The sequence below is a fragment of the Xiphophorus hellerii genome, chromosome 6, assembly GCF_003331165.1.
Source record: "Xiphophorus hellerii strain 12219 chromosome 6, Xiphophorus_hellerii-4.1, whole genome shotgun sequence".
Classification (NCBI taxonomy): Eukaryota; Metazoa; Chordata; class Actinopteri; order Cyprinodontiformes; family Poeciliidae; genus Xiphophorus; species Xiphophorus hellerii.
The window spans coordinates 23,489,310-23,512,459 of NC_045677.1; the positions used below are offsets into that span (position 1 = coordinate 23,489,310).

The 23,150-nt window shown below is 36.3% G+C and overlaps 1 protein-coding gene across 4 annotated transcripts in view; it reads right to left on the minus strand.

The window, feature by feature from the left end:
• The window catches only part of piezo2b (piezo-type mechanosensitive ion channel component 2b), a 126,764-nt gene extending 104,690 nt beyond the window's left edge, over positions 1 to 22,074 (minus strand). For 3 of the 4 annotated variants that reach the window (XM_032564947.1, XM_032564945.1, XM_032564948.1), the window contains exons 1-2: positions 21,448 to 22,073; positions 5,395 to 5,490 (exon numbers count right to left, since the gene is read on the minus strand). In XM_032564947.1, coding sequence (XP_032420838.1) covers positions 5,395 to 5,490; positions 21,448 to 21,511 — 160 coding nt within the window. In that variant the 5' untranslated portion in view covers positions 21,512 to 22,073. Of the gene's footprint in view, positions 1 to 5,394; positions 5,491 to 21,447 lie in introns of all 4 variants that reach the window. The other variant, XM_032564946.1, reaches the window with a different exon arrangement.
• Positions 22,075 to 23,150: the final 1,076 nt, after the last annotated feature.

Below are 23,150 nucleotides of genomic sequence, written 5' to 3' on the forward strand. Positions count from 1 at the left end.
AGAGCGAACAAGTTTTAACCAAAAATGTATGAAACACATACATACAGAAACACACCTACAATTCATGTTGAAGTGAGACCTCTTGTTGATACGCAAGCTTTGTTTTTTAAACGTTATTTCCATCTTCTGGGCCAGTTGTTTCTTTTTTGTGTGTTTTTATGATGTAAAGCAACTTGGAACTGCCGTGTAGCTGAAATGTGCTCACAACGTGATTGATTGATTGATTGATTGTAAAAAAAAAAAAATACTATATATCACGGATGTCAAACTCATTTTCACTTCGTACCACATCAAAAATCTGAATGTTAAAGGGCAGAATCTGTTGATAAGAGCCTTTAAACTGTTAAAATATTAATAGCTGTTCCTCCAGGAGTTTGTGATTGTTTTTGTGGAGATTTTTTGCAATGTGATGCTAATTTAGGATTATTTGTAAGGAATTTATATGATATTTGAGGTAATGTATGATGTTTCATATGACATTAGTTTCATACATCCTATGTTGAAATACATATATTTGGAAATGTGTCTCTTCTTCTACCTTTATTTATTTTGTAATCATGCTACTGTATAAATTTGTTTTGTTTTGTTTTAGTCTTTCAAATGCCAGACTTAAAATACCGAGTCTGCATCAACAGTAGAGACAAGCGAAAATCACACAGGATTCAAATGTCTGAACAAACAGCCACTCCTGGAAAACCACAATTGGTTTTGGAAAAAAACTAGAAGATATGAATTTACAAATCCTGACATTTCAACTAATATTGCTGTCGATGGGCGAGATCCTGTGACCTCTCTCTGTTCTGGTGGGATTATGGAGCTAAATTGGTGCCATAAAGTTTGTTCAAAGGTGATCTATTAACAGGTCAGTTTAGGTCTATGAATTTTACAAAACATGTTCATTACATCTTTTGAATAAAATCATCCTTAGATAATGATATTTTAGTCTGCTCAGTTCTGCCTATTTTGAACACCTTTCAGAATTAGCTGTTTTAGGGTCTCTGTCACTTTAAATCCAAATAAACTGGTGCTGGACACGCCCGCCAATTCAACGTTTACACTCTCACGTGAAAATGGCGGCAAACAGATACGCAGTTATACAATTGTACATCTTTTAAAAGCATTAGTAGAGCCTCCCGCACAACGAACAAGAATGTAGCAAGTCACTTCTGGACGGTTAAGTCAACAACTAAACACTAGTCTTTTCCAGCAGCCATTGTACATCACATGCAGAGGTAAAATCAATTGAACAAACTTGCTGGAGCTCCGCTTGGGTTGCTAGGTAACAGGATGGCCTCGGCTGGGGTTGATGGATAACAGCACAGTGTGACTTATCAATTGGAAGGTTCTTGAAATGGCTAATTTTCCAGACACCAAAATACATTAACTTATTGCCAAAAAAAATTTATGAGCATTTTTTAAACACGGTTTACAGAAGCAGTAGAAAAGGAAGTATAAAACAAGGTAAAAAGTGAATTTTGCATGATAGGTCCACTGCAAACAGAAGAAACGTATAGCTTTAGGATATTGTCAAAGCTGTGAATGATAGTTGAAATTTGAAACGAAAGAAATAAATATTTTTCAGCTTTTTTGGGGGGGTTTTAACAATAGTTTAAATGGTTTTATCCAAGTTGAAAAAATTTTTGAGCCCACTTTTATGGCGTCAGTTTAGCTCCATAGAGATTTGACAGAAAAGAAAACCATAATTCCCACGGAAATAAAAGCCACAAATAAGCCATGTGTAGCTTCAATGCAACAAAAAAGCCTTTAATCTGTGGTGATTATAACAAGAGATTATTGTTTTCAAAAGCAAATATTTAGTTAAAATCCAGAGTTTATTGTGCAAGGCTGACATCACAGCCGTTTCCAGTCAGAAGTGTTTCCCTGACTGTGATCCTGTTTGCTGTACCTTCCTCACAGCGCCGTCTGTCATCCTGCGGGCCGTCCCTGATGACAGACAGCTGAGCCAGAGACAGATGGGATACAAGTCCGGACCGGCTGAACCCGATCAGTATGTCACGCTTTCCGACACTCTGGGTGTTTTACTGCTGCTGTTTTTGTGATCTGGACAAGGCAGGTAGATCACTTCGACAATAAATACATCTAACAAAAATACACACAAAGGGACAATGTAGTCTTCCTCAGGCTAATCACGTTGAATAGAAAACAAAATATGATGTTTTTTATTGAATGACATGAGGTGAGCCGCAGAGTATTTATATTAGTTTTACAACAATGTTTTTTTCTGAGTGACGACTTCTTTGTGGCTTGGCTTTTCACAAAACTCTGCTTTAGTTCTCAAAATCCATCCTTATTTAAATCTGTCAATAGTTAAGCTTTTCTATTTTAGTTTTATAAGAAAACAAAGAAACACCAGTTTATTTGGTTTGGATTTCTTGATCTGATTTAGACCTCATTAAATAAAATTAGTCTGAAAAGCAAAACAAATCGAAAGGGGCAGTTCAGATTTTCTTTTGTAGTGGGATTTCTGTAGAGGGGTTGTGAAGAGTAAATATCTTAATTTTTCATTTTGATCAAGCAAAGATAGTTTTTTGGATAATTGAGAATAAAAAAAATAATGAAAAATGTAATGATTTAATTTCTCTTTGGGATCAATAAAACAATTTTGAATTGAATTTGAAATTACTACTTAATTCTCCGACTATTACCACCTTATTCTGGTAATATTACTTTACTGCCCTATGACTTTATTCTTGTAGCTTAATAAAAAATAAATCTTACCTTAATATTTTGTTGTAGAACTGACTTGATTTTAAAGTCCAAATAAGTAGAAGAATCCAGATTATTCCAAAAATGAACTCTTAAAAAAATATTATCGCCCAGTACTACTGTATTGTAGCAGTAGTATTCATAATTTTGTTTATGCAACAAAGTTTTATTTTAAAAATATTATAGATGTGAAGTTTGTCAAAATTTGTTTACTTTTTCTCAGTTCGGTTACGCTGCTCTTGGCAGTTGGTGGTTACCATAGCAACCAGTAACTGACAGCTCCTCCCCGTTTTTTTCTGTTGCCGTCGGTAACTGAGGCATGTATTAGAATCAGCTCTGTGTTTTCTTTACAAATATTATATTTTAGACTAATTTAATTGTATACAATGTTTCATAAGGAATTTTGCTATGTTTAATTTTAAAACTGCTAACTGTTGTTAACTGTTATTAACTACTCACTGGGAGTTATTGCTTTGTAGTTTGTTTAGGGTTATTTATTGTATTTTATTTAATGTATAGAGGCAGAAGCTGCTGAACTGATGTTAATCACAAACTTTACTTCCTGTTTTTGTTCAAATAAATACTGTGAACCTGATTGTGTCTGTCGTGAAGTCAACCTATTGGAGCTGAGACGAGGGATTACACTTTACATCTATAAAGCTCTAGGAAGATTAGGATCATCTCTGAAATTCCAAGCAAAAATTTAGTATTTATTTGCAGAAAATGAGAAATGGTCAAAATAAAAGACGCAGTGCTCTCAGACCTCAAATAAAGCAAAGAAAAGTTCATATTTGTTTAGAAACAACAATACTAATGTTGTAACTCGGGTAGAGTTCAGAAAACAATATTTGGTGGAATAACCAGGAGGTTTCAATAGAGTTCAGTGCAGTGGTCTACTAATTTTTTACAGATATATATATATAGGGGTGTGTGTGTGTGTAGGGGTGTGTGTGGGGTGTGTATTTATATACTTTTAACAGTTTTTGATCTTTGTGTAAACCTATATTCCTTGCTGCTGTTACATCTTAATTTCCCCTAACTGTGGGACAATAAAGTGATTTCTTTTGCTAAAAAAACCCAAAATTACTATAAACTGACTATATGACTACGGATATTTATGTTCAGCTACTCTTGAAGTCAACAGCTATTAGACAGGTGAGCATCCAGCTTTACTAGAAGCCTTTTCTCTTTAATTATTGATGAGGTTGTGAGTGGTCCACTTTCTCTCATTTCTCTTCCTCCCTTTACTTCCTGCCTGTTATTTCAGCTGGAGACGCGGAGACGAACCTCGGACTGGATGCTGCTCCCTCCGCCTCCGACAATATGGTTTTATGTATTATTAAACACTGCATGCGGTCTCCTCCAGAAACCCGTGTTATTGCTGTGGAGGTCTGGGAGGTGTGCTGTTTAGTACTTCGCGGTGGAGGGCCAGCGGCTGCAATCCCACATTTATCATCCGTGAGCAGAACAGTCACCTCAGTCACTTCTCAAAAACCGCAGACGTCCATTGTGATTCATACTTCTGCAGCCGATGAATACCTACAGCCCTGAAAGGTTGATGTAGCTTAAAGAGCAAAAAGTTTAAGATCAAACCTTCACATGGACTGAATTAACTAATTGTGCTCTTTAAACGTACACATTTATTGGATTTGCTAAATAAAACTAAATAGAAGAAGGAGAGAGCCTGAAGTGTCCGTTTTCATCAAGCAGACTTCAGATCTTGAACTGACGAATCGAAGCGTTTTATCTGAGATCTGCCTGACAGCGGATCGTTTTTGTTATTACAGATGGACTCGTGCCTGGACTCACCAATATTACATTTCACGGGGCTAAACTGTGTGCCAAATCCAACCTCATCACAGGGAAATTCACATCTCCTGCAGGAAAGGGCTGGTTTGTGTTACAGAGGACAACATTCAAACCAAAGCTAAACATTTAAAGGGGACCTACTATGCAAAATGTACATTTTGCATGTTTTTATACTTCCATTTTGGATCTCAACTGCTTCTAAAAAACAACCCAAGCTTTTAAAGTCATCACATCTGGGTCATCTAGGTTTTGGCAAAAAGTTAATGTTTCTTGGTGTCAGGAAAATAAGCCATTTGAAAAACCTCCAGATTGTTAAATCTCGTTCAAGAGGCGCTGCGCCGTTACCTAGCAACCCCAGCGGAACTCCCCCGTCACCTAGCAACCAAAGCGGAGCAGCAGCTACTTTGGATTTAAAGTGACAAAAGGCCCAAAAAAGCTGAAAGAACTGACCCTACTTAAAGCTCATTATCTAAGAATGATTTTGTGCAACAAAAAAAAAAGCAACTAAAATGTTTTGTATCGACAATAAGTCAAGTGAAGTTTGTTTGTATAGCACATTTCAGCAATTTAAAGAGCTTCATATCACAAAAACACAAAAATAAAAACTAATAAAAACATCATACAGTCATCAATTAAGAAACCAGTAACAAACATTATATTTTGTCAATCATCAAAATCACCAAAACACATATTATGTTTATCAGTGTTCCAGTGAGCCGTTTTGCAGTTTTCTTGACGTTTATTCCAGATTTGTGATACATAGAAGCTGAATAGATCTATCCTAACCTGTAACAGGTGACCTTTATAAACTCGGTGAAAACCTCAAGGCCTGAAGCAGAAATGAAAAGCACATCTTACCTTGCATTGTTGTGCTTGTCGGCTCTGGGAAGAGGGGAAGAAGCAGGAGATAGATGAGGTAGACGAGGGACAGGACATTGTACCTGAAGAGGCAAGCTGCAGAACAGAGCAAGACAAACGCAGAAAATTAGATCAGAATAAAGAAAAGTTGGCTGTGGTAATAAAACAACAGGACCTTTGAGTGGACCACTCCAAACACACACAAGGCTATTCATCTCATCACAAGAAAGATGACAAGAAGCCACAAAATTCAGGACCTCGTTTGCTGTTGAAGCTAAATTGTCTCCAATTAGTTCCTGGATGTCAGATTTCCTGGAGTTGCATTTGCACCTTTCTAATCTCTAAAAAATTTGGTTTGTATAACATGAATATTTTTAATTTAAAGGAATCTGACACAATTCAATTAACCAGCAAAATTTTAATTATCGTCAACACAACAAACCCTGTCCATGTTTTTACTCTGCACAGATACTGCATGTTTGTGCGGATATATTTGAAGTCAATATTCTTTCTTTTGCACATTAACATTCTGTAAAAGTGCTTCTTTGAATAAAATTTGCACTAGTTTTATGTCTTTATTGTTGTTGTCTTTATTTGAACTTTCCAGTGCTGTATTGAAGCCTTGTCCCCTCTTCTAAAACAAATAAATTATCTTAGATTTTTTCGTAATCACCCTATTTGACAGAAAGTTACCCTTTTACATATTTTTTCCTTCCACTATGAAAACGCTCAGAAAAATCTCTCCAGAATAGTAATTTTACGTGTTATCATTGTCATATTTAAATATTTCTGACTTCATATTTACAGCCTTCCATATACAGTTGCATAGAAACAAACATAAACAAACCAGCCAAGTGAAAAAAGGCCACATTTCATAAGTTCAATATGTTTGACAGGTCAGATGTAAATTCAGAGAGAATAGTTTCAATATGAATAAACGCCTGGATAAAAACAGTATTTTTATCCAGGTAATCTATTTTCTGATATTCAAATTAATTTGGTTGCAAAGATTCAACTTAAAAACAAAAAATTAGAGAAATCAGTAAGGAGGCAAAACATCTCAGGTGGGTTGAGGTTTGTTATTATATATAATTAGTGATATTTTGTAAATATTCAAGGTGTAACATTACACAAAATCACAGTTTGGTATGAGTTCTGTTAGCTTCCAAGATAAATAGAAAATATGTTATTTATTTTACTTCAGTCAGGAGCAAACTTTTTTTGTAATTTCTGAAATTAAATACTTTTTTATTATGTACTAAAATGTAATAAAGTGGCAAGAACTGAGATTTGGTTGGATGTTTTTCAGTAAATTAAAGTTTAAGTAGGCATAAATAGATTATACAACAATATAACCACATGGAAACAGTCAATGTTAATGTTTAGATATTTTAAATAAAACTGCATATATTTGTGAAAAAGAACTTATGAATTACTTTATTGTTGTTTTGGTGTTTCGACAGCCGAATGCCCCAGTTGCACCTGAATGCAGCACGCATTTGGGAGCACAAAATGCTGTCAAAACGGGAAGAATAAAAACATGTTGCTAAAACCAGGAGAGTTTAAAAACTGGAACATTACTAGATCAACTCAAAAAAGTATTTGTGTGTAGAAACGTTTAGCATACATCCAAAATGAGCGTTTGAGTTGGAAATATCAAGAGAGCCCAGCCCAATAAAAGCAATAAATGTATCATATAAACTCAACAAAACTGATTGGCAAAACTGAGGCAGCTGTTTGTTTTCAATAAAAAAAGAAATTGTGGTATCAATAAAAGACTCAAATTGACCTAATTATTGTTTGATCCGTCATCGCCTGAGCCTTTGGCCCCATCTGGACCGATTATTCTCCCAGAAGGAAAACAAAAACAAGCCAACCACAATCAGCAACTCATCTAAAGCCTTGCATTTATGTTTATGCAGGAGAAAAAACTGCATTCATGAGTTTAAAAACCAACAAAAGAAGCACAGGATTATGTTTTACAGATGTGTAACCATGAGTTATTTTATGAAATGGCTTCCACAAGGCAAATATTTAATAGCAGGGGTGAATTTAAGAGCGTGTGGTTGAGTTTCAGGCAGGATGAGGAACAATTGAGTGAAAATTTAACTGGATTCATGGACATATGAGTATCTGTTAACACAGATCAGGTGTGATCATGATTTTAACACCTAGATAAAATTAACACATTTGTGAGGTTGAATGTAAAACTCTGTAGGAGAAAAACTAAATTGTCAAGATAAAGGTTTAATATTTACTAAATGGAATAAAATACACATTTGTAACTTAGATATAAATTGTTGTGCATATCAATGTATCAAACATTTGTGACCAAAGAGTCATGGAAGGAGAACATGTCAAAACATGTTTGAAAAAGAAGAAATTTGCAAATAAAAAGGGTCAAAAACTTGAAAAGCTAATAAAAACTTTAACATTTAAAATCAATCTTCAGTTCTACAAACTCAGATTTTACAGTTTTACATTTATTTGCTCACTCATTTTCTACACCGGATCAATGTGGTAGTGGGCTGTAAAAGGTCAAAACAGTGAAAGGACAAAACACACCCCCACACACACACGCACACACACACACCCACACACACACACCTACAGGAATTAAAAACCACCAATTAAGGCTTAACAAGGCGTTTTGTATGCAGGAGTACCCAGAAAAGCAAAAGATTTTAACCAATTACCTATTTCCGTTAAAAAATATGAATACTTTGTTTTTTATCGACACATTTTTCAAAAAGTGGAATTGTTGGGTTTTTAACTCGCACCGTGGTACACAGTGCTACAAATATAAAACTATCCCTAAGGTAAATCAGAAAAGATGATATTTCAATTAGCGAGTAATTTCATCCATAATACAGTTTGCAGCAGAAAAAGAAAAGAAATTTATTACCAATTATATTATATAACAGCTAAACATTCTGGATTGTAAAATAATTGGATATTGGCTAAAAAAGGAAAAGAAATTATATTTATTTAAGTAATTACACATCATCTTTGTTTGATCAGTTTGTGGAGGCAAAACATAAAATCACCCTGCACTTTGTATTTCTATAATAATCAGTTTGCAAATATGCAAATTGGCCTACTTAGAGAAAGTGCTTTCAGACTTTAATGTGGTTTGGACCTAGAAGTTTGACAGAAACAGAGCCACTGAGATGGAAAGGATTATTACAATCAATGTGAAGGGTGGCGGAACGAGTCAGCTGAGTCTACAATTTGGAGCAAAACAAAACGGGAAGCATCCTGGTGGACTAAGAAAGACATCAAAGTGTTAGAATAAAAACACTCAGAGCAATGTTTGAGGAAAATAATAATAAAAAGGCACAACAAAGATGAATGGGCAGAAACAGGAGCCAAAATGTAAGAAATAAACTGAAACAAATGTGATTTAGGTTCAGAAATACAAAAAACACCTACACAGAAAAAAATCAGGGCTGAAGTGGATTGAAAAGAAGCAGCCATATGTTTGGGACGACTGGATGAAAAAGGAAATGTGGTTTAAATATTTATTGGTCAAGGAGATGATCTAAGAAAGTTTTTTTGGTTCCCCTCCCAATGAAACACAAGATTTCTGCAGAAGGAAAATAAATCCCTGACGATTAAAGCTACACGTCAGGTAAGCTAGGTGGAGTCTGCCCACTGCAGCCAGTTTAAGTCAATTATTTTTATTTATGTAGCTTGAGGTCATAACAAATGTCATCCTTAAGAAATAAACTGAAACTATGATGTGATTTATTGCAGACTTGTTTGCATAACTCAACTTGTGCAGGTGTTTAATTTCCAAAGCAAACACAAGCAATTGCTTCATGGAGGCGTGGATTTTACCCAGTCGTTAAGGTTTTCTCTTACTCCGCTGTTATTGCTAAAGCTACCAGCAGTCTACGATTCCAAAACGATGCAGAAAATCAACGACACCATTCACAACTTCTCCTTCTACTCGCCGACTGAAATTCTACCTGATGCAATCCAAGTAAATGGGAGAAATCCCAGAGAGCGGAGATGAGAATCGAACGAAATTGTGTAGCAAGGCAATGGCCAAGTATTAATTTTGCAATATCAGTTTTTTAAAGATCAATTTGTGGGGCAAAAGTACCTTTAATTCACTATTTTGTTCTTTTTTTCTACAGCTAAGAGTAAAGTTACCCTCAAGTTGAGAGCATTCAGGTGGCAAGTCCAAATACGGTTGGTTTAGAAATTTGTTTTGTTTAGGAAAACTACGTGTAATTAAATAAATTAATCTCAACTTTAAGCATTTATACACAAAAACATGTTCACACTATCAGTTTAATAAGATACAAAACATCAGAAGTGCTAATAATTAGTGTCAGTCTTTGTCCTTTGGCCATTTGGAAAATAAACAGGATTTGACATTTCAAGTCAGAATTCCAACTTTAGGGAATATTCTAGTTTTCAACTGGGAACTAAAAAAAAATCCAACTTCCCAGTATAAAGAGAACACGACATCAATACGCCTGCAATAAGCAGAGTGCCACGTCTGACTGAGAAACAGCTTAGATATACTCAAGTGTACTGGAATGAAATCTGGTTATTTTTGTCTAAATTAATCAAATGCTTACATTTTCCTCAACCAAACTGAAAACCTCTTAAGGCCCAAGATTTACACTGCAAAAACACAAAATCCTACCAAGTAATTCTGGTTTAGTTTCTAGTAGAAAAATCCTAGCACAGTTGGAATAAGACTAAACTAACTTAAAGTAGCTTTTCAGCAAGATATAGGGGTTTGGGGCTGCACAGTGGCGCAGTTGGTAGCACTGTTTACTTGCAGCAAGAAGGTCCTGGGTTCGATTCCCGGCCCGGGGTCTTTCTGCATGGAGTTTGCATGTTCTCCCTGTGCATGCATGGGTTCTCTCCGGGTACTCCGGCTTCCTCCCACAGTCCAAAAACATGACTGTCAGGTTAATTGGCCTCTCTAATTTCTCCCTAGGTGTGAGTGTGTGTGTGCCTGGTTGTTTGTCCTGTATGTCTCTGTGTTGCCCTGCGACAGACTGGCGACCTGTCCAGGGTGACCCCGCCTCTCGCCCGGAACGTAGCTGGAGAGGCACCATCACCTCCCAACCCCATTAGGGACAAAGGGTGAACAGAAAATGGATGGATGGATGGATGGATATAGGAGCTTGTTTTAGATTAATAAATACTTAACATTGATTTTAAAAGGTACTAAATCCACTGGCAGATAATTTCACTTATAGCGAGGGAAAATGTCTTGTTATGGAGAAATAATCTGCCAGTGGATCTAGTACTTTTACATCAATATTAAGAAATGATTTATTTAAAACAGGCTCATGTATCTTGCTGAAAAGCTACTTGTACATTATTTTAAATGTGCTAAGATCTTTCTACTAGAAAATGAACCAAAATTACTTGGTAAGATTTTGTGTTTTTACAATGCAGATCCTTTCCTGGATCTTGCAGATTATTTTTTCTTCAACTCAAAGGCAACTTTCTGTAGAAGTTGCTTCCACAGAATTCAAAATGTACTTTCTGAAACACACAGGTCACTTAATCTTAAGGATTACATTCATAAGATGGGAAAATTGTTTTGTTACAAGTGAAATAGTACTTTTCACTTCAATATTAATTAATTACTGACTTAAAACAAGCTCCTTTACTTTTACTTTTAAGTTAGTTTTGTCTTATTTCAAGTGTACTAAAATATCTGCACTAGAAACTACACCAAAAATACTTGGTAAGATTTTGTGTTTTTGCAGTGCAACATTTTTAATTCCGAGTTTATACCTGAAAATTTTTATTAATTCCCATAAAATCCCATTTTTGAATCAAACGCTTAGTGAGGCAATACCAGAAGATTATTTCCTCTCCAAGCGATTCGATTAATAGCTACATAAAACAGTGTGACGATTAAATGGTTTACGGTGTCGCCACGCTGCGCTGACTTCTAAAACAAAAACAAATCATGCATGAAAGCAAATGTTGCATGTTGGCTCTGGATTAAATTAGGACCCCTGCACATTATACTGTACCAACAGAGGCATAAAGGACGTCTTTTAGTCTCTGTGATGAAAGTTAAAACACCTTAGAGCAAACATGGCTTCTAAAACGCATTAATTGATGTATTGATTCTCAATCTACCTCATTTCCTGAGTCCAGCTCCCATCAGTGCTGACTGCAAGTTTTTACCGGTTAAACAGCTCACATCTCCTCATTGAGTGTCAATTAACACTTGCAGAATCTACCACACCACAAACAGAGTGTTTTTTTCTTCTCCCTGAATGACTCAAGCTGCGCACTGACACAAAGTCATGGTTTCAATTACAGGTTAAACCTCAAAACAAGCAGAACATCTGGCATAAACAGCGACAAGCCTTTGAACATTTTTTAGGTCAGGCGGTGAGGAAGGCAGCACACAGCGACTCTGTGTAGCATGTGGACAGTCAGTCTGACCTCCTGAAATTCGTCTTTGCCGTTATATCAACAAGCTCGGAGTTTACAACCAAGTCGGCCGCACGAGTTATCGTCGAAGTCGAGCCGAACTACTGAAAAATTACACTTAAACGCTGAAAATGGTGCTTTTATTTATCTTTGCGCAGTCAATGGAGCCATTCATTGACATTTGACTTGGCTCCGGCTTTTCCCTTGGTGCCGAAGTAAGTGCACCTCCTGCTTCTCTCCACGCTCAGATACAAGCCGGAGGAAAACTAACAAAAGTTTGATAAATGGCAGGAGGAGGAGTGCAATGTTTTTGTAAGTCGCAAACATCTGCAGATTATCTCCGAGATTGGTTTCAGTTGCGCAAGACGGCATGATATGCCAAACAGAGAAACCACTTAATGATTATTGTATATCAGATTCCTTTTGTATCCTTTTTACAGGCAGGAAGTCGAGATTTTCTAGCTGGAATGCTGGAGGAGGGAGTGAGAAACTTTTTTCTTTTGTCCAACAGCCTTCTGTCCTCCACCCTGCACGTTTTTAATAAATGTGGTATTAAACACAACGTCATCGCTGCCCATCTGCTTATAGTTACAAATCTAGAGATGTTTGCATCCATTCTGTTTATTGTTTCTGATGGTAGGGCTGTATTTAAAGGCCTTCCAGACACTTGACCGCAGCCTTCCTGACCATTTGGCCGTTCGCGCTATGACTCAACATCTGAGGATTTTTACACCGAGTATGAAAATAAACTGTCGTTTCTTTCAGACATCAGATTACAGTAAAAAAAAAAATCCCATTCAATTCAGAATTTTGTTCTCTGGAGTTGAAGCTATTCTTACTGAAACACAAAACCTAAACACATAAAAATTCAAAGTAGAGTTGCATTTAGAGTCGGGATCAAGTGTTGTTAGGAGAAGAAGCCTAAATACATGAAAAAAGACAACATAAGGTTGGAAGATAAGGCGACCCGGTGCCAGTGTAAACTGGGTACGGGGATAACGCAGGAATCTCCAAGTAATAAAGAGCATTCCACACCAAATGTTTCATCCACACATAAGATCTGACAGTGACTTTCTTTAAAGTTAAGTTCAAAGAGTTTGGCCCAATCCAAAACCAGAATTTATTTTGTAATGTATGCAGTAAAGGACTGAAGAAAAAGAAACAAAAGAAGAAAAACATCTAACATTTGGTGTCAAGAAAGAAAAAGATGACAAGAGGAAGAAAGGAATGAATGAGATAAGAAAGGGAGGTGGGACACAAGGAAAGAAGAAAGTAAATAAAGAAAGGCATGTGGAGGAGAGGTGGATAAGTCAAGTACAAGACAGGAAGGGAAAGGAGGAAGAAAGGAATCAAGGAGGTAATAAAGGAGGAAGAAAGGAATGAAGGAGGTAATAAAGGTACGGCTGGACAATAAATCAATATCAATATATATCACAACAGAAAGATGATCAATATAAAGTAATAATACAGATGATAGAATATTACTCCATATATTCACAGAATTCTGATCCAGACCCGCATTGCATTCTGGGGGAATTAACCGACTCACTCTTCGGTTGCCTAGCAACGACTTGCTGAGTAACTGCCAGCAGCAGCAGTTTACGTTTTGGCCACTGTGCCCCATAACGTCTTAAAAAATAAAAAACAACGGCGTGGAGTGAAAACTGTTTGGCAGTATTTCACATATTTAAATAAAAAAACTAATCAAAAATGATCAATATCGACTGATTTGGACCTACTTTATTGGCATTCAATTGTACACTGAATGTGTGTTATTGAGCAAAATTTCAATGCAAGGCTCCAATAATAATAAGAAAATAAATAAGTGTTAATAAAAAATATCAATACAAATATGTAAAATAAAAAAAATGAATGGTAGTTTAGTAGTCCTATGGCAATAACCTAATTATTGTTAGGAACTAATATGAAACGCAATAAGTTTTTCAGCCATATTGTTCAGTCCTAAATGAAGGTGACACACAAGGAGGTAAGGAAGGACAGAAAGAAGAAAAGTAGGTCAAACAGATGTGAATAAAGTCTGGAAATAAAAATATTTTCACACCCTTATTTTTGTTTTTTCACAATAATCCAGACCTGGAAAATACTGGAACCAAATTCTGGACTTTTCCAGACTTTCTCGGACATTTCCATACAGCTTATTACATCAAAATATAAATAATTTGGAAAACCCTACTATTCACAAAGTTAAAAATTTACAGTAAGCAATAAAATATCACATGATGAAAACCTAATCTGTGCCTTGCTGGAAAAACCATAACGATTAAATTAATTCTGTGTGACTGCTGTAATTAAAGACGTTTCAGAAGACTTAAATTCAAACTTCTTTTTCTCAAGCACCTTTTCTCCTGTTTGATGAATCCCACTTCATCTCTATCACTGCTTTCTGCATTCTCTTTATCCGTTTTGTTGAGTTTTCTCCTGAACGTTTGAAGACACGTTCCAGCCTCAGATGAGACGTTTGGGAAAGCGAACGCTCACAATTACGCTTTGCACTCCCGAACTCTGCCGGTAAACACATAAACAGCGGCCTGTTTGATCAGGAAAACTGTAATTGTGAGTCAGAGTGTGTGTGTGTGTGCTGGCCGAGGCGATTGTGTACACAACAGCGGCGCAGTTTCAATGGAGGCGCTGTCAGACAGCCGACACGAAACACCGACTCTGTAACGTCAGCAGACAGCTCAGTCACTAGCGGCTGAAAAGCAGCAGTTTGCAACATACGCTGCACACATCAACGTATACAGAGACGGTAATGAAGGTGTCTGAAGCCACATAACAGCTGCTGGAGTTTTCTTTTGTTTATTTATGTAGCACAGAAAGGAGAATAAATCATTTTTACAACATAGTTCACTGCAAAAACACAAAAAGCATTTTTGGTCTCGCTGAGAGCTTAAATGATTAATTGTGATTAATCGATTTTTGAAATAATCGTTCGCTAACTTAGTAATCGATTAACTGCTACAGACTCAAAAAAAGCTAAAAAAAAAAAATACAACAACATATTCAGAGCAGTAAGTAAACCAAAACGTTGTTTTACCCTAAACTCCACAAATGCCATAGATTTACCTTAACCTGTTTCAAACATGCAAAAGGAATGCTATGTTATTGAATTGTAGGCAATAAAATGATTATTTTCTTTGTGAAAAAAAAAGTTTTGATGCATTTCTAATCACGTATAAAAAGGTTTGAGTAATTAAATGAAAAATCTGTAGAATGTGTCAATTTTTTATCCGATTAAATCGATTAATCGTCAGGATAGCTGACTGAAACATTGATTACTAAAATAATCGTCAGTTGCAGCCTCAGTCTGGTTTCTTTATAAACTTGAAATAAGACAAAACTAACTTACAAGTAACTTTTCAGGAAGGCATAGCAGCTAATTTTAAGCCAATAATTCCTTAATATTGATGAAAAAGTACCAGTTCCACTGGCCAATTATTTCATTTATAATGTGGGAAAAATGTTTTGTTATAAGAACTAGTACTTTTTGTAATTATTATTAAGGCGTTAATTGCTTATACAAAGTTTTTTGCGAGTTAGTTTTATTTCAAGTGTACCATGATACTTGCACTATAAGCTTCACCAAAAATAATTGGTAAGGTTTTGTGTTTGCAAAAGCTTTCATTTCAATCTTAATCTGCTTCGTCAGATTAGGAAGAAGCTCTTCCTCTTTTAGCTCTTTCATGACATTTCCATCGTCCTGTCAGTGGCCGGCTCACAGCTGCAGAGCATGACAAGAGCTCATTGGCACTTTGAAGAAAAAAACCCATAAAATATTAAAGGTATGTTTACGATAAAGGGGAAAGGCAATTCTTCTCTCCCTAACAACCGCATTATTAATTCATACTGTTAAAACGACTTTCCACGAATTAATGGAGACAACGCATGGACCCACAATTGCTTTTGGAAATAAAGGGCACGTCAGCCTGTCAAACGATGCATTACGGTTCCACTGAGTGGGCCTTATCTATAGAAAGCATGCTGTTAGCTTTAAAAGTGCCCCGGCGGCGGTGCACAGACACCGCGCTGGAACCTCAGTGGCAGTTCGGCGCTAATCATTCTTCACTTGTGGCCTACCGCAGGATTACAGCAGTAAGTAAACTGCATTTAAGTTTACTCAGAAGCTACCGTACCAACTGCTTGGCACCCGCAGAAAACGCGTAATATGTTTTTTTTACTGCAGTAGCAGAATCACGGATTTAACATTTAAAATGTTAAATTCAAGCCCATTTGTGAACCACTGATATAGCCAAGCCTGTCACAATAACCAATTAGTTCCTTCATAAATGAAAGCAATATTGATCATTTCCATTCTGAAGGTCATCATAATTCATTTAATTTATGGTTTCAATAGTAATTCCTTATTATTTCCACTGTATTTATTGATTTTGGTTGTTTTATTTTCAATATTTAAAATGTCTTCCAGTTTCAGTGTTAAGTGTTCTTTACAAATTTAGAGTTTAATGGTATTTGAAAGAGTGAACTTGTGTTATTTTGCTTGAAAATGGTCTCAAAACAACAATATTATTGTTAATCGCAAAAATTTGGGGGGTAATTTATAGTCCAGCAAAATTTGTTTTCATGACAAGTCTAGTTTTAACTACTATGGCAATGTCAGTGTCAAATTTATTTACATCAAAGTTGATATAAAACATGTTGCACCGAAATGCTGCACAGCAACAACGATAAAAGTGATTGCATAAGAAGACATTACATCTATTCAACAAACATTAAAAAATAGAAAAATGTGTCATAATTTCATGACTTTCCGAAAACCTTTCCAGTTCAAGAAATTGACACTATTCAATTTCTTTAATTTTCTGTCATTCAAAATTAAGAGAATTATGGACAATCCTGAGCATCCTCTTTATGAAACGGCTTTACAGCAACACTGTTTTCAGCTAGAGGCTTCTACAGAGCCGCTGTAATACAGACTGCTACTGGAGATCCTTCCTGCCAGCAGCCATCTGAATATGAGTTACAGCAACATTTAGTTTCCCTTTGAGGTTAATGGGGAATTTTAAACCTGTCCAAGTCTGGTTTCGGTTCACAACTGGGCACATTATGATAAGAAAATGTATAATTTGACGTTTTATCATTGCAGGCTGTGGTTAAGTTAGGGGTAAAATTAGGGTTAGGCATCAGAGTTGGTTTTCAGTTTTTCTCAGTCGCTCTGGTGCATTTCTCAAAACAACTTGTTCAATCTCCAAAACACACAGCTGAGAATGGTGCCAAAAGTTAATAATGTTCATAAATGTTCAAAAAACATTTTGCCAAATCAACAGAGAAATGGTTGAACAAACAAAATCAACCTTCCTTCATGTCCGCCTCAGTCCCATCCGAACACTTCATGGTCATCTTCTGAACAGGGCAACAAAATAAGGGTTTTAATCAGTCAATATCAATAATTATTGATTAGGGTTTTTTTGCTTTAAATATCTGAAATGTTGCCAAATTGGTGACGTGACCTTGACTCAGTTTTCACTCCATGCTGTTGTTTTTTATTTCTAAGCTACAGTGGAGAAACTTTAAACTGCTGCTGTGTCAGTTACTCTACATGGAGTTGCTAGGTAACCAAAGAGTGAGGGGGTTGCTAGGTAACCAAAGAGTGAGGGGGTTGCTAGGTAACCAAAGAGTGAGGGGGTTGCTAGGTAACCAAAGAGTGAGCGAGTCAGTAGATGCAACCAACCTTGCTTAGCTAGCCATGAAAGGTTGAGCATCTAAAGCTTTTCCTCTGCCTACATCTCCCAGAGTGCTGTGCGGTTCTGGATTGGAGTTCAGTGATATTATTGAATATTCTATCAGATGTATTAACTATGATATTGATCACTATCACCATATATATCGTTACTGATTTATTGCCCAACTGGTCCTCTGAATGGCTGTTTAAGCTGTCTTTATTTAGCTTTTTAGCGTCCAAATTCATTACCAGACATTTTTGTACAGACATCTTTTCACCTTTCACTTATTAACCACATGCTCACTTTTAGACAAAAGATTAAGGTGTCTCTACATCTTTTCACAAGCACAAACCTGGCAACCTTCCAGGAGTTTTACACATCTTCAGAAACAATTTTGTTGCCTCTGTATAAACTTTAAATCCTTGTTTGAACAACTACAAGCCCAGGAAAATAAAAAAGCGACCAGAGTGAATCATCGTCCACGTCTGCATAGCAAAAGAGTGAATCAGGCAGAAAGATTCAATAGTAGCAACAGTAACAAACTTATTAGATAATAAAGCAGACTCCTGTACAGTAAACCAGGGGAATGTGAAACAGCAGTGAAAACACTGTCAGTGTCTTGTAAATGTTAATTAATAACAGAAACACTGTCAGCTGCTTAAATACTAACAACAGCAATGAGAAGCTAACCAACAAAACCACTTTGACAAATTACAGAAATCCCTTTGGCTTTTAGAACAGCAGAATAAGTCAGCAGCATCTGACAGCCGTCATTAATTTTGTGCAAAACCTATTGCTACAAAACAATGTAGTGAGATTTTTTACTTAAATGAGGCGGTTCTAGCTGAGTTCTGTAGGATTGTGCAACCATCTACGCTCAGATGCGTTTTTCTTTCTTTCTCTTTCTTCCAGGTGAAGGTTGAAGTGAGCGTCTGCATGCGAGAGCCGCTGGTTTTTGTGGCTGCGCAGTCTGTTTTGGCGGGGGGCGATTATGAGAGATGACCCTCCAGCATCCTGAGGTCAAACTGAAAGAACGCTCTTAAAAACTGAACTTACTGCACTCATATATCCAGAGAGACCCGCGGTGATGCCTCACAGAGCGAGAACAGATGCAACTGAGATGCTAAATTAATGAGCAAATTCGTGATATTTCATGTACTCAGCAACTAAGAAGCCCGTTTTGTAAGGAAAACCCACTGGACTGTGTTTACCGAACACCAGCAGCAGCGTTCTGGATCAGCTTAGGCCGACCTGTGAAGACACTGTTGCTGTAATTGATGCAACTGAAGATAAACTCATAGATGAGTTTCTCTAGATCTTGCTGAGACATTAGTCCTCTAATCCTGGAGATGTTCTTCAGGTGATAGAAGGCCGACTTTGCAACCGTCTTTATGTGACTCTGAAGGGTCAGGTCAGATCACTAGTTTCAAGCTGTAATAACTGAAGCTGCTTATTCTTGATCGTTCCTCTTCTAAAATAATAACTTTGGTTTTGTTTCTGTTCAGCTGGAGAAAGTTTTGGCACATCCACACATTTATCTGTCCTAAGCATCTGTTCAGTGCTTGGATGGGTTCAGACACCCGGTGACATCGTAATTAAAGTAAATAAATTACTTTAAAATATTTGGATGTACAAAATTAACAGATTCGGTCCAGGAGCCTTGTTTTAACGTTAGCTTTATGTATTTTTGATGATTTTCTTGAAACGTTCATTGGTAAAACCCACAGAGGCTCCCATAAGACCACAGCAAAACACTGAACCAGTCTCTGAATCGAGTGAGAAAACTGTAAAATACCAACTGCTGTTGGTTTAACAGCAGTTTATTTAGTCTTTAAAGGTTTCATAACCAGCATTGCCAGAGCCATTTTACTGGGACCAACCGCCCAGGGATATATTTTCAGTGGCCCTGTAAAATTTCTGATCAAATTTCAACAAATTGTTGCGACTTAAACAATAAAGTGCCTAAAAATCTGCTATAAAAAATTCCAGACAAGTTTAACTGCTCAGAAAATAAATAGACTACAGATTATACGTTACTGTGAAGGCAGCTTTGTTTGAAAATGCAACATTTAGGAAAAGCTGCAAACTGGGATGTCATCAGCCCAATAAACTTCCTATTTCAACTTTAAGTGAGAATTTGGTTTCAGAGGAAGATCCTGTTGCACTCAGTGCAACAACTCACTTAAACTTGAAGCCAGTGATTTAACACACAAATTTCTTAGAAAAGCCACAGTATTTCTCTTTTACTCCCAAACTTTTTTCTGTTTTACACAGTGGCGTCTCCAAGAGGAGGGCATGGGAGGGCCATGGCCCCGTCTGGAAAAATGTTGGGCACCACAGAAAAACAAAAAATAAATAAATTAATAAAATTAACATTAAAACATTATTTATAAATGTCTTTAAATATATTTCTATTTCAATTCTATAAATTTATGTATTCAATTATTCGGTTTTACATCTTGTTTGAAGACAGAGATGCATGTCTTCAATATTTAATTTTTATTTATTTATTTATTTATTTATTTATTTGCCATCTGCCCCTGAAATTGTTAGCAGCTTAGTCTGGACACCCATATGAAATTTTCACTGCTTTTCCACCAGTCGACCATATTTATGCATTAGAATAACTTTCATAACAAAGCTTGGCTGCTATGAAAGCACAATATAAGTAGTGGCAGCATCTTGAGTCCATTCATATTTCTAATGACATCGGACCATTTACTCAGTTACATTCACCTTAGGAGTATTTTTATTACGCTGTACTTTTTACTTTGACTCGATTGACTTTATTATAAAGTATTTCTACTCTTAGTTGAGTAACATTTCTGGATTTTCTACCCACTGAATGAAAAACAAAACTGTTTTAACCAAAAACTCACCAGACTCAGACACACACCTGCAGTTTTGGTTAAAGTTTCAGAAGTTTTAAATGAAAAAAATATATTTGGAAAAGAGTATTTTGTTGATTTTGTTATTTTACAATGATGTTTATATGAATTACTTTCAGTTTGATCTTTAGTATACCAAAATTTCCATTTCAATTAATATTTTGGTCCATCTGATTATGTACTTTTTAAATATTAAATGATTGATCATTTGATCAAATACTCAGTACTCGAGTCGCCTTTTTACCAAATACTTTTTTTCTCTTACTCGAGTAATTTCTTGGACAGATACTTTTTACTTTTATTCAGAGTTGGGTAGTAACTATTTACATTTACTTAAGTAACTTTTTTGAAAAAAGTTTACTTTTACATTTAGTATTTTTACTATGCTGTACTTTTTATTTTTCTTTGAGTAACTTTATAATTAAGTATTGATACTCTTGAGTAATTTCTTGAATGGCTACTTTTTACTTTTACTCAGAGTTGGGTAGTAACCAGTTACATTTATTCAATTACATACTTGATTAACTTATGAAGTATTTCTGCTCTTACTTTAGTAACATTTCTGGATTTTCTTCCCACTGAATGAAGAACAAACATGTTTTAACCAAAAACTCACCAGACTCAGACACACACCTGCAGTTTTTGTTAAAGTTTCATAAGTTTTTTATTGAAAGAAACTGATTTGGAAATTTTTCTTTTGACTGATTTTGTTATTTTCTGTTACTTATATGAATTATTAGGATTTTCATCCTTAAAATACCTCTTAATTTCACATTAGAGATCAATTTTAAACATTAAATGATTGATTATTTGATCAGTTACTCAGTACTTGAGTAAACTTTTTACCAAATCCGTTTTTTTTCTCTTAATTGAGTATTTTTTGGATGGTTACTTTTTGGCTTCTGTTTGAGTAAAAGCCTGTTATTCAAACAGAGTAACAGGCTTTTAGAGTTGGCACTGTTAAAGCAGTGCCAACTCTATCGAGTACAACTTTTGGGTACTCCAGCCACCTCTGGTGATGCAATAGAGGTTAAACTCACCGGCTGCGAGACAAATGGGCAGCAGCAGCCTAAAGATCAGTCCGCACACCATCTGAGAGGCCATGGCTCCGGGCGGCCCAGGTCCAGGTAAAACAAGCCGGAGTTCGTCCCTCTGTGCTCAGGCTCTCTCTTCTCGCATCCCAGTCTGGTGCGCTCTCTCAGATCCCGGCTGGCTCCTGCGGGCGGCCACATCGGCTCTCCGCTGCTGCAGACACCTGGACTCCGGCCATTCCACAGGCGGGGAACGAGCGCACTCACCGTGGGTCGCCACAGCAGGGGGTGTCGCCCCTTACCGAGGCCAGCATGGTAGTTTTTCAGAAGCGGAGATGCGCTGAGGTCATGGTGGCGGATTCAGGTGCGCAGACGAGCTGCGCTGCAACGGCGCGCCAAACAACCGGAGAGAGGAGCCAACAAGTCCGCAAGTCCAATTAACCTCCTTTAGAACCGCAAAAAAAAACTTCAGCTAGACCCCGCAGAAACTACTAACCAGCGTTGTTTTCACTCCCCGGTTCTGGATGGCTGGGATGAGACGCAGAGACAGCGGGTAAGTCCACGTTTGTGTCTGGAGTCCTCCCCCCCTCCTCACTTATACGAATTTGACTTTCTGACTTCTGCTGTTGACTCTGTTGTCCAACAAGAGGATACAGGACGAGCCAGAGAGGGACAGCCACGTCAGCCAATCAGAAGTGAGCGCCTGGAAGTATGCCCCGCCCCCTGAGATAATTGGACCCAAGAGGTGGGACCAGAACATGAGCAAAAAACGAAATAAGAAAAATAAAGGCAACAGCAGAGAAACAACAACGTGATCTATGGTTTATAACTTTATTATGCTTTTATATAGTTATACCAGTTTTTTAATTCAATGAACATCAAATGAGAACGTTCACTTTATGAGATGTTGATTATAATTAAATTTTACATGTTTTTAAAGAGAAACAGCGACGTCTACTGGTGGGAAACCAAATTTCACAAAGCAGGACAGAGAATCGAATAGAATAGAATAGAATAGAATAGAAAACAAGACAATAGAAAACAAGAGAATAGAATAGAATAAAGGAATGATCCTTTATTGTCTCATAATGGGGAAATTTCTGCACAATCAGCAAAAAACACAGAGAAAGATGGAATATTTCAACATAAATATGTAGATATAACTGAATTATCCAAGTTTTTAATTTACCAAATGTACAAACTGTTGACTTATAATTAACTGTTAAGTAATTAAGTTACCTAATTTATAAAAATTGTTGACTTATAATCAACATAGCACGTTTAGTCAGCATGAAAATGTGTATTTGTTTTATTGATATTGTGATATTGTGTAATGTTTTAATGTTTTTTTAAACAGATGGTTGTTGAAAATGAGAGTTTTTTCTCAACCAACTTGCCTGGTTAAATAAAAAAAAGTCTTTAGCATTAAAAGACAGACTATTGGCATATAGGGATTGGATTTTTTTCCACATTTTGTCACATTAAACCACAAACTTTCAAAAAAACATATTTTACAAATAAAATTTTTAAAAAGTGTGTAATAAATAAGTATTCAGTTCCCTTTATTCTGATACCTCATGAAACTAAATGCCTCCAGAAGTCAAATATTGGGTTAATAGAGACAATATTTGTGTTATTATAAAATAAATGCAGCTGTTCTGAAATTTGTTAGAGAACATTACAAACAGCATCATTGAGATCGGCCCGGTTTA